General features: G+C 45.0%; 1 protein-coding gene across 1 annotated transcript in view; it reads left to right on the top strand.

Moving 5' to 3' along the window:
* The window catches only part of tusc3 (tumor suppressor candidate 3), a 61,827-nt gene that overhangs the window by 8,818 nt on the left and 40,544 nt on the right, over positions 1–12,465 (top strand). Inside the window, exon 2 of the mRNA XM_042056374.1 lies at positions 11,166–11,335. Coding sequence (XP_041912308.1) covers positions 11,166–11,335 — 170 coding nt within the window. The remainder of the gene's footprint in view (positions 1–11,165; positions 11,336–12,465) is intronic.

The raw sequence follows: 12,465 nt of genomic DNA, 5'->3' as shown, positions 1-12,465 counted from the left end.
TTTTTTTTTCCTGATGAGGACATATTGAATGTTGTCTAGTTACTCACGAATCACGATACTGTCACAATATGTTGCCCATGGTGACCGTGTTGTTGTGATGAAGCGATTCTGTGATGGTCATCTGCAATACATCACAATATTTGTGTAATGAAATTGAAAAAAGGCCCCCCAAAAAGCTTAATAAAAAGCAGGATTTATGTATGTAGTCAATACATTGTATTGCCAGTTATTTAACATCTAAGATGAAGCAATATACAAAAAAAGTGCATTGTGTCAATGGAAACAAGAGTGGGTAGAATAATTAATGTGATTTTATCTGCCTTGAGCAATGCTATCACTACCAGAAAGATTGCTTTACACTCTGTGGATATAGCCTTCTGTTCTTTCCACTGTATCAGTGGCAGGTTACTTGGGTTGTTTGTGTTGTTGCTAGAGGCTGGTGTGCAGCAGTGCCAGTTGTCAGGAAGGTGAGAGAATGATTATGCCTTCAGCAGTGAAGCCTTGAGAGGGCAGAGGTCATCCCTATACAATCGCCTCCGGACAGAAGCAGGGAGGCAGTGGTAATTACCAGAGAGAGAGAGAGAGAGAGAGAGAGAGGGTGACACAGAAGAACAGCGTCACAGTAGTTGGCACCTCTCACTTGATGGTAAAAGGCCTTTTAATTCTGCTTGTGATCATTTATGGCACTGCCAAGTCCTTCATGGTTCTTAAAGGATCTTGGTTTAAATTGTTTTGGTGCAGGCAAACAGTTTAATATTACACAGACGAATGCAAAAAGACTGCATGTTTCATGTTGCCTTGATTACGGTCACTTATGTAAGATTAGCTTATCTTGGACCATGTGAAGTCTTTTATGGATGTAAGACAGAGTCTAATCTTTACTAGACTTTGCTCATCAGTCCAAAGCTAAACTTGCCAAACAGCTGTGTCACCCACCTGATTATAAACATTGGCTTTGATGGTCTTTCCATGGTACTGAGTAGACTGTGCTAGTGCTATCTCTGCGAGTTCTGTTTTGGTGACGAAGGGACCAGCTGCTTCTCTCTTCCAGAGCTAATGTCATTATCATGCATTAACGCTGGATTGAAAGATGACCCCACTATTGAATCTTGAAGTAGGCTCATATTTAGATGGAGCTTTGCATATGGTTTCCTTCAGGTACAGCTGTGAGCTGACATGAGAGAGGGAATCAATACCCTGAGAGGCATCTCACCTGCTCTCTCCCCAGCTGTAACAGACACGACTGATGGGAGATCTCTTAAACCACACAGACATGCCGGCTCATTTCTGATTCAAATGGGAGGCATACAGTACACCAAACTGAAGTTTGGAGCGCAAAGAGAAGATTGGAGTTCCAATGTGTGAGTGTTTTTTTTTTTTCTAAGCTAGAAGCTAATGTGCTCAAAGGTAATGGGCTGTTGAATTGGAATGTAGATTAAACCTTCATGAACCTCACATTTCTGTAGGCATTCATTTAATGTTTTTCACACTCTGAAGATACTTCTGTACAAGACTTGGGCCAAGGCCCAGGCAAGATTGCCAACCTTGATGGAAAATTTCCAAGCACCTACAAGAAACAATAAAATTGAAATAAAAATATCTGCAGTGTAATTCAGCATTAATCTTTGTTAGGAGTCTCTTGCCCAGACACGGTAAGCAAAAGAGGTTTCAGTTTCTGCATTGAGCGGTGAGGTGGAAGAAAAGCCCGGTTAGCGAGATGGCAATGCTTGTGACTGAGCTGGACATGGGAAGAAAAGCTGCCAGTTGAGACAGGAAACAGAAGGCAGACAGCTGAGATCAGGTCCAGCTTTTGGTTGACCTGCACACTCAGTTTATGCTCGGTTCCTCTCAGCTCAGTTCAGCTTACCCAACCGTGGAACAGAAGGGCCACACTACACCGCTTGAGCTACGATGACAGCCCTAAGAGTGTTATGCCCCCCCCCCCCCCCCCCCCCTCTCCCTCCCTCTCCCTCTTTTTTGGTGTCTTGGACTAGAGTCTCATTTTCTCAACAAGAATCACTTCAGGAGATGTTAAGCTGCCAGTGCTGAGAAGATTGATTGAGTGGCTGCAAGGCACTTTTTTCAAGTGGAGTGGAACAAGAGAGTATGGAGACAGAGTGAAACACTGGCGTGGAAGAGTAAAGGGATATAGAAGAGGAGTAGGTTGGACGGGAGACTGCTGAACAGTCCCAGCAGAATTGCCTCCTAGTTTTGCAGACTTGCACAAACCTTGGATGCAAAATAAATAATACATTCCAAACCCAGCCTTGTGCAGACAGCAGTCATTGATTGCACATCAATACTCCTCATTAAACGCTCACTCAAAACATACAGACACAAGTAGAGTTCATGGAAACCATTGAAAGTCACAAAATAGGTTCATAAATAGACACACTCATGCACGTGTGCACGTGCTCCAATGACTTGTGGGTAGTCACAAAGGGCATGACAACCATTGCAAAGTGACGCAATGCAGCAAGCATACATGCTTTATGGAGGAGCAGGGGTATTGTGGGTATTTTATCTTAAGAACCACTGCTTCCTATACATTTTGCCTCTTTCATCCTGAGTACTGTATTGTGAAGAGATGGGCAGTTCGATGGAAAGGGGACGCAGGTTATCTAGGCAACTGGAATGCTTTGATTGTTTCTTTTACCTTTTACCTCTTCCATTCTCAACGGGGCATGTGCTATGCACTATAGGTCATAGATTTCCTTGTGTGTGCACATTTGGTATTTAGGTTAGATTTAGGTATTTACTTGTTTTTTGGACTATATTTTGGACTATATTTCTCTACTCTTGCTCTTGCATCAAGTCATCCCTGGTGGCTTTGTGCCCCCATTGTGTGCCCAGTCATCTCTGCCTGATTTCCAAATCCCCCTTGCTCAATGGGGGACTTTTAAATCCATTTCTAGGCCCTTTGACCAAGCCATTTTCTATCATAGAGCTCCCTTGTTATGGCCCCGAAGTTAGTAAAAAAAATAATGACAGAAAAGATGGAGAAAAGAATGTATGTTTCATAACTGCCAGTAAAGCTGGCCTTGTGCCTTCTGTCAAAAGTGCTTTGCTGTCTTTCCTGGGTTTTCCCTGAAGACTCAGGGAAAGAGATCATCCTGACTTGCCCAAATAACTGACAATGAGAGCAGAGATTAAAGCTGGAACTCTCTTTCCTCCTTGTGTTTTTATACATACTATTCACCCCTTATTCATTTTACTTTTTTGTTTGTTGAACCCTTGAATGTCTTAATCGCACATCTGTACTCAAATAATTGTCTGCTATCTCTTCATAATATAGTACATTGACAGTTATTCAGATGAGTAAAAAACTGCAATCTTAGTGGATATGCCACATGGTTATTAAATGAGTTTGATAACTTTTCAGCATCTCCTATCCTTCCAAGGGCAAAAAGGCTGTTGTGCATACTTCTTGCTCACTGCACACTTGTTTGTATGTCTGTGTGTCTCTGTAATTCGATTAGGATTATAAAGCATGCTATGCCCAGCACGTTCACACTGAAATATGTTCATAATAAGGGAACATGGGTACAATGTGCTGCAGTTGCCATTTAAGTAATGCAAATGTGAGAGAAGATTAATGCAAGCAGGCTGGTTCCCATGTGACGACAGAATGTCCACAGATTTCTCAGCACTGCATGGGTCCTCTGAGCAAACCGCAAGAAGGAGAGGGAGAGGAGGGGGGGGGGGGGGGGATCGGGACTGGGTCTGGGTGTGGAGAAAGCAGTAATAGCAAATGTGATCTGTGGTTTGACGTACTCAGTGTCAGATATACATTTACAGTGACAGTCAGCCTAAGTCGATGGTAGAATCCTCTTCAGTGATGACTTGTGGTTTTGCACAGTACTGCTTATCACAGTAATCCACCCCATCCTGATCTGACGGAATCTGTCTCCACGAAACCTTCTGTGAGCCACATGGTTCAGCTCGTAATATTGCCACATGCCTTCTAAATATGGCATGTCCCAATCCTAGCTGACACTGTCTGTTGAAAGGCTTTGTGGGTAATGTAGTCCGCCGATGTGGGGAGGAGTAAGATTACCTCTGCGAGCCTGTTCTCCACCACATTGTTTGGACCTTATCAGACTTTCACACTCAGACTTAGAGGTTCTTATTGGAGGACTCACCATGTGAACAATTGGACATCCTGTAATCCTTTTTCCATGGAAGGGCCCAAGTCCTGCCATGGCAGTGTGTGCACTGAGGGGGAAGTTCTTCTGGACTACTCCCACTCTTTAGGTGTTCAATTCAGGTTGAAGGCATTGTTCCTGGGCTATTACATTCAGCCCAGTGTTGCAGACACACGCTCACACGAGTTCACACAGTCTCTTTCTGGCCGACTAGTGCAGTGATTTCCACCACCGCTCACTCTCTTTTGTGACACTCGGAGCATGGCATCTCCAGAACCCCTGAAGCCACTGCTTGGAGTCCTGACTGAGGGACTACCAAGAGTCAGATGTTGGGGCTCTGAGCAGGACTGTGTCTTTACCTCTTTGCCTCTTGATTTGATCAAGGACTACACTCTTGTTTGATCTTACTGCTGTCATCGCTGTTCCAAAATGCATTAACCACTGCTTATTGCAGTTGTGGTGTAATGGTAAATATGACTAGCGTGATGAAAACATAAATGTAACAGGAATGAGAATTGGGCCAGGTACGAAAGATGGTTTTTTTAGAAATATGGATGGATTTTGTGAAGGACATTGTGACCAATAACATGGAGAAAGGAAATCCAGAAAGTAAGCAAGAGTAATGAACAAAGGAGTTTGAAGACTATGACCATGTAGATTACAAGAGGCCTTGAAGGGTGAGATGTTGTATTGTGTTGAGATGTCTCAAGGTCAAGTCCACGACTCAAGCTCTACTAAAAAATGACAGCATCACCGAACGCTGATGCCTCAATTGAAAACAGTTTGAGAAATAACAGCAGATAGACCTCAATCCTAAATCCGAGGCAGAGTACCCTCCCCCACTCCCCCCATAAATTGATGCAGTCCCTGTCTATTTTTAAGTCTCTAATCTGGAGAAAATGTAATTTTGCATTTCTGCCATCTTCATGTTCTGGAGCCACTTAGTGTGAGTTGCTCCTGCTGCTTTCTGTTTAATGGGGAGTTGTCCGTTTGCCTCAGAGCGCGCTCGGAGTCATTTTTGCGGAGGTGAGGTGCATCTAAAGTGTGCTCTCTGTCCATGTGTTTCCTGAATGACGATCAGCTCCATCTCCATGTCCTTTATGTTTCCTTTATGACTTTCAGGTGTTTGGCTTGACGGTGGGATATCATAAAGGACAGGCTAGATCAGGGATGTCAAAGTCAAATACATTAGAGGGCCAAAAAAACAAATTTGCTACAAGCCAAGGGCCGGACTGGTTCAATGTTTATTAAAACATATTAAAATGACTGCACGTAACCTATTGAACCAAGACGTGTACTGTATTTTATTTAATGATTAAATGAATAATGACTGTGACTGAAGTGCGGGCAAAGTTTGCACAAATGTACGATTTTTCCCATCCTCACCGACCTTGTCATAAAACTTGTTTAAATGATCATATGATGCCTCCTTGCTGCTTTGTCGTCTACATCAGCCTTTCTCAAACTTCTTTGACCTGAGGCCCAGTCAAGGCATACTTTGGGGTCATAGGGCCCACCTACATGAACCTACCCCCTCCTCCCACCCCCCATTAAATTATCATAATGATATCAATTATTATTTTTATACTATATTGCTATACATGCACTTCAAAACGGTCAATGTTTAAAGTGCTAAGATTGTTCACAAAAGTTTGTGAAAACATGCACATCAGAGTACTGCTTTACTAATGTAAAATATAATTAGGCCTACAATAGTTTTTGCATTGTTGCATGATGCTTGCATGAGAAATACTTCTCAAAACAACAGCAGTTATATGGGTGCCGTTGTTTTGGGAGTTTTCCCTCATGCAAGCATCATACACTGATAGAATATTTATATGTTATTTAATTACATTTAATTTGAATGCCTGAATGTAAGGATTCAGGAGACACAATACCAGCTTGTGTGAATGGTAAATGGCGGATCAGATCATGCGTAAATCACTGATCTGGAGATCTTTAACTATCTTTAACTAAGACTAATTAATAGCTTTTGGCTGACTTTAATACTTAATGCCAAACAGTGTTTTATATAGTTTGTGCTCTGTTTTTTATGGAAGTTGCATAAATCCACGTCGTTCTATTAAATGTCGTTTCATAATTAGCCTTCCAATAGGTTGAAGCTTAGCTTTGCTACCAACGTGCACACGCACGCATTGAATAAACGCTCATACCACGACTTAATTCTATGCCTCTATGTTTGATGACACCAAATTAACAAGTATTTCCTACTAATTGCAGAAATGTTTGTTTTCTTTTTCTGTCCGCGGCTCCTTGACCAATTGCGCAGCAAATTATCAGACGATGGCCCGGGAATAATTTCACTCTGCAGACCATTTTCCACATTGCGGACCGCGGCCCATAGTTTGACAAATGGTGACCTGCATGCTGCCATATTAAGGCCTTTTTACGGTGTGTTTTAGCCGGGTTTTCGCGTGGAAGGCTCTGTAGAAATCTGGCACCCTATTCAATGAAGTTAAACTGAAAGAGCGTGCCGTTCAGACACCAGAATAAACGAGTTCACAGTAACGTTCATCAGGCAGTAGTAGCCTAATACAGTACGTTCAGTTCACGTTCGCTCAAAATACATATGAACGAGTGACTTTCGTTCAATGAACGCGTTCAGGCACAACACTGGGGAGGGGGGTAGCTGAAAGTTGACATCTGCCCTGACTGAATACTGATGAATAATGAAGCCGAGGCCCACTTGCGGCGCCGCAGTGAGTGAGAGTGTGTGTGTGTTACTGTAGCTGGATGCTGCCAAACCAGCTCAAATTTTACATTGTTCTGTTCCATAATTTTCACTATAGGTTGGTTAGGGTGGCACAATCAACACTCACTGTACTGTAGACCATAGGTTTGTCAGCGAGGCACCTTGGCCACATCATTTGTGCCCTAGTCTCTGGCAAACCCCATTGGTGAATCACTCAAACTCGTTTCAAAAACAGCAGCACAGTGACACGATGGTGTTTCTTCAGCGGAAGGGGGGGGGGGGGGATGTGCTTTGTCTCTTTTAGTGGGGGCTCATCAGGGAACAACCTGTCCACAGCATCCGTCACGTACCCTGAGTAAACCACCTGGTGGAAATGATTGTGTGGGCCGGAGGAGGAGTGTGGAGGTAGGAGGGAGGGGGACATGAGGATCAATCAAAGAGAGAGGTAAGCTTAATGCCCGGACATAGCAACACATCCGTTGACTTTGTGTCGTCTTTTTTAGGTATCTAACACCTTGGTGGACTGTTTGTCCCCAAATGGCCTCAGTGGTGTAGACCTTTGGCCCATAGCTACTTTTTTTGCTTTATTTTGAGAGATGCTTTTCCTGGTTCTCCTTCACTGAAAATTGAAAGGTGTTTTTTTTTTTTTTTATATTATTTTTTTTTTTACGAGAGACGGTGTGAGAAAACAAGACGGGAGAGACGAGAGGAAACTGGTGGGGGGGGGGGGTGTCAGGTGCGGAGGGGATTGGGGGGGGGTGGGGGAAGAAAACATCTATGTTTGGTTCTTGTTTGTAGCTTCTCAAGCGCTTCCTTGCGCGCTTGGCTGGCTTCTCACACCGCTCCCGGAGCATCATTAACAGCCGTTTGATTGGCAGGCAAACTGACAGCCTTGCTGTCTGGAGGTGGTGGGTGAAAACCTATTCTTTTTTTCCCCCAACGCAAGACTGACAACCTCACAAAGGAGATGAGGGACTAATAGCTGGGGCATACCAGCGGGAGCACAGAAGGGACCAGTGTTCCGACGGTGGAATGTGTGGGTTCAAGAATGTCGCTGGTACAACAACACCATGTATGAATACCTTTAGATACAGCTGCCTTTTGTGGTGCTACTCTGTAGCATGAGGTTCAGTCTTCCTCCCATATTTGCCTGCACTCATTGTTAGCATGTCCTGTTAATGGCTACGGAAGCACTGGCATATAGTATAAGTAAGAATGGGAATCTTCGCATTCCCTGTCAAACCTAAGTGGCAGCCGCTCCATATAGCAGCACGTATGGAGCGCCTAATTGATCTACTGGCCACGAGAATAAAATGCATTGGAGCCCGTCTGCTGTCAACCACTGAAGCAGTCAGCCATTGCAGATAGAAATGATAACAATGTTTCATTTTGTGGCTTTTGACAGAAGAGTTGGTCCGTAGTGCAGACACAAGTCTGACATACACAAGGAGCTAAATAATTCAACATGGCGGAGCTGACTGTGTGTAGCCCAAAAATGAAAATCCACTGCTAGCACTGACTCCTCATGCAGGCTGTATGGGGTGGTTGGGTGCAGGAGAAATGAAATATATAAAAGGGTGACGAGAGCTGATGACGGCAGACTGCTGCTGCTGAAGAGAGAGAGAGAGAGAGAGAGAGGGAGAGAGGACAAACAGGAGCTCGAGGGCACAGGAAGAAGAGAGCATCCCAGGTAATCTGCAGCTGCCTGAGACACTTTAATTGAAGGTGCCAGAGACGGGCGGTGATGCCGGTGCCCATGTGGGGTTTGAAGCAGAGGCCTGACACACGTCCGCCCTCCCTCTGTCCCTCTCTCTCTCTCCTTCTCTCTCCCCCCTTCCCACACCACATCTCCGTCTCTCCATGTGACCCACAGACACGAGCATAGAGAGGGACACTGTATCCATTTGCCCTGTTTCTCCCACTTCTCCTGACTTGCTGATCACTGAAGCACACACACACACACACACACACACGACCCGTCTCTTCAAACAGGATTGCACCACCTTTTCATGTCCTTCATGCCACTGGCACAACATGCTTACCCCTCACACACGTCCCCCAACTCCACATCTACATCTCTTTACTCCTTTACACCGTGTGGACACACACACACACACACACACACACACACACACACACACCATTACTAATACTGCTGCTTCAGAGATGTAGCATGGTGTGGTAAGGGGACATGCACTGTGTGCACTGTGGAGGAAGCAGATGGTAGAGACTGATGTGTATGAGAAATGTGGAGATGCTCCAGCTCCAGCTCCCGCTGGGGATGTTTTCCAGTCTCCACCTCAGCGCCCCCATGCCACTAGGAGGGCTGTTTAATACTTTGATACCGTATCTTGTGAGCCTGGCGCGGCTCCTCATCTGGAAAATGAAATGCAGATCGAGCTTTGATTGGTCAGCAGGAAGCACTGGTCATTGTGGCCCGGTGTTGTGTTCTACCCTTGGTGTCCATTAAAGTCCCTTTTTGATCGGATGTTAGAACTCCATGCTGTTAGATGTTACACACGTGTTGTCATGGTGATGAAAGAAAATCTGGATTAGAAATCAGGAGGCGTTTGCAAGGTGTCTGATTGCATGTTTAGTGCATCAAAAGGCTGCACCATTTGGTGTCATGTATTTAGTCTCTTAAGTTCTTAGTAATAGTCCACATTGGTGCTACCTGCCAGAGGTCATAGACCCGCAGTTGCAACATTTGATGTATTGACCCACTATTTATGTCCGCTAGGGATGGGTGATATAGACTTAAACTATCAGTATGTCATGGTATTTTTGGCGACAATGATAAATGAATATATGAAGATGGCAATATTCACCACTGTTAGCTTACTGTCTTGAGAGCTGTTCAAACACTTGAGACTAGTAAAACTTGATCCTGACCAAGAATATTCCTCCTCACCTACATTTTGACCTCTGTTGTCAGTCTTGTTTGTTCTTGCCCTACATGTGAGCTGCCCACCTTGCAGCACATAAACGTCATCAACTATATCATTAATATAACATTTTTATCATGGGGAGGAATTCCACTGATATATCAATGTCTATACAATATGGCACCCCCCTAATGCCAGCAGCTTCCGGCACAGTAGTGCTTTTCCTCTGCATGGCTAGCCCTAACAGTCACAAATTCGGCCCTGTAATAAAAGGTGTTGTTTTAGGCTTCATTGAGCGGCACAATACGGCCATTTATGTTGGTTAAAGCCCAAGGCTGGCTGCAGTGGAGCTGGAAGGCAGTGTGGCGTCACAGAGAGGCTTATGTAAGTAAACACAGTGAGCAAAGAGTGTCAAGACCACTGTGCTTTCTGATCAGTTTATATTCGTGGCAAGTAATGGGGAGAACATGAGCCGCTACCTTTACCTTTTCATGCCCCCAGACACAATGAGCACACAAGCGTGTTTTTTTTTCTCCTCTTCTCTCGCTCTGACCCTTTTTTGTCTATATGAGGGCCCAGCTGGTTTCTCTTGGCAATAGTGTGCACACTCCCGTAGACACACACTCCCGTAGACACACACAAGATTCGACGTTCCAGGGCAGGTCTCCACGTGTCTCTTTGAGTTTTGACAGTTCTGTTCCTCTGTTCCAGGGTAAATGAGGTCAGAACTTGAGTGCTAGCTTTTAGGCTAATATTGAAATGGATACCATTGTGCGGTATTTTTCATCTTGTGGGTGTCTCATTTTCGCAAGGGTACATCTGGCAAGGTCTTAGTTCGTTTTGTTTTTTTTTTGTCACCAGGCAGTAATTCAATTTCAGGACCATATGTTACCTTTAAGCTACCCCAGCGAAGGGCCTGATGTGCTATCGTCTGCTAAAAAGTCTCCACTCCTTCCCTACGGCAGTCCTTCCATGTTTACTGTTTTCCCTGCGTGCTTCCAACAGTCTGTGTGTTGACCTTTATGTTGAGCAGCTTTGCATTTAATCAACAGAAAAACCCTCAAACGGAACGGGAGTCGTCACAGCTGTTAAATGTCCACAATTACTGCTTAGGAGCACATTTAAACCCAATTGTAAACCATTTATCAAAGACCCCCATTAATCACATGCTGCCACAGAGTCACAAGGGCTTTTTGGGTTGTTTGTGTTTCTTGTTATGAAACTAACATAAATATATATATATATATTTTTGTAATTGCACTGTTTTGTATAAATTTGTCCTTGTGTACTTTTGAAAATCCTCTCTAAAACTTTGGACCCTTCTCTTCCTTCCTCCTTGTGTGTCTGTGTGTTCCCCTGCTCCATCATCTCTCCCCAACCCCTGCCCCTCTGGCCCTCCCTTGCTCCCGTCCCGGAGCACAGAATATGTTGGCGGAGAAAGTTGATCAGATGATGGAGTGGAGCTCTCGTCGCTCCGTTATCCGCATGAACGGAGACAAGTTCCGCCGCTTCGTGAAGGCGCCACCCCGGAACTACTCTGTCATCGTAATGTTCACCGCACTGCAGCCCCAGAGGCAGTGCTCTGTGTGCAGGTAACACAACACCACACCATCCCCCTGCTTAACCCTGTGCCCAGGCAACAGCCAAAAACAACCAGCCCTTCTAAAAAATCTAAAAAATCTTGAGTGTCAAAACACATCAACACTAGCATCCTCTCTGCTACATCAATCATCTCGATAATCCAATGAAGCAATATGCTCTGCGTTCCCTTCTCTCTGTAGCTCTCAAACATCCTCGGGTACCCCTCTCCATTCTCCTTCTCTCAAAACATTTTTACAAGAGGGAAAGGTACTGTAAGTCAGCCCAAAGCCTAGTCATGCCCGAATGAAACATACCTAGTACGGAAGAGAGAAAAGCAACAACATTATAGCATGGAAACCTTAAAGGTACTTGAATGTTGGTGGCAGCTGCTTTCAGGAGCTTGCTTTCAGCCTAGTAATTTGCCATTTCACCTCAGCTGTAACCCCTCCATAGTTCTTCAGTTGCATGTAAACACCGGTCCCAGATCCCCATCTCCCACGCTGTTCCCCCTCTTGCCTGGAGGCAGTGCATCTCCAGGAGGCTGAGCGGATCCCACACCCCCCGTGAGCCTGAGCTGATGCCTCTCGACAGAGATAAAAAGCTCCCAGGTCTCTGGAGACCATAGCAACACAGTTTCTTACTACCAAGACAATACACCCATGGCACTTTCAGCTGGCAGATGTTCCACAGCAAAAAATAGTCACCCACGAGACTGCAACAGGCAATACGGCGAGGGTGAGACAAACTTCTCGGAGCAGAGCCATGAACTCTGTGTTCTCCCGCGCAAGAGTTCGATGGCCTCTAAAACCAGCTCCTTAAAAAAAGATCCATTGGGCCACTGACCATGCATGTGCATATTTTTTTTGTGGACCTAACCTTTAAGCTGAGGTGGATCTTTGCACAGCCTGGCGTACGCCAGACTTGGTCAGGTGCTCAGGTGTTCAGTCCCGCTGAGGTGTAATAAAGCAGACTGGAGTCAGCTCTCCGGGGGAGGATTTGAGTATCAACCCAATCTCTCAGGAGCCCTCTGTCTCCCTCTCCGCTCTGCCCTAAGTAGTTCCGGCCCCAAAGTCATTTAAAGAAAGGGCAAAGTGTTGAAGGGCCTACTGAATGGGTGCGGCGTGTTCAGCATGGCGATATC

Source organism: Alosa sapidissima, chromosome 1 (assembly GCF_018492685.1).
Source record: "Alosa sapidissima isolate fAloSap1 chromosome 1, fAloSap1.pri, whole genome shotgun sequence".
Taxonomy (NCBI): domain Eukaryota; kingdom Metazoa; phylum Chordata; class Actinopteri; order Clupeiformes; family Clupeidae; genus Alosa; species Alosa sapidissima.
The sequence above is the reverse complement of the archived record's forward strand: the minus strand, read 5'-3'. Positions and strand labels throughout refer to the sequence as shown.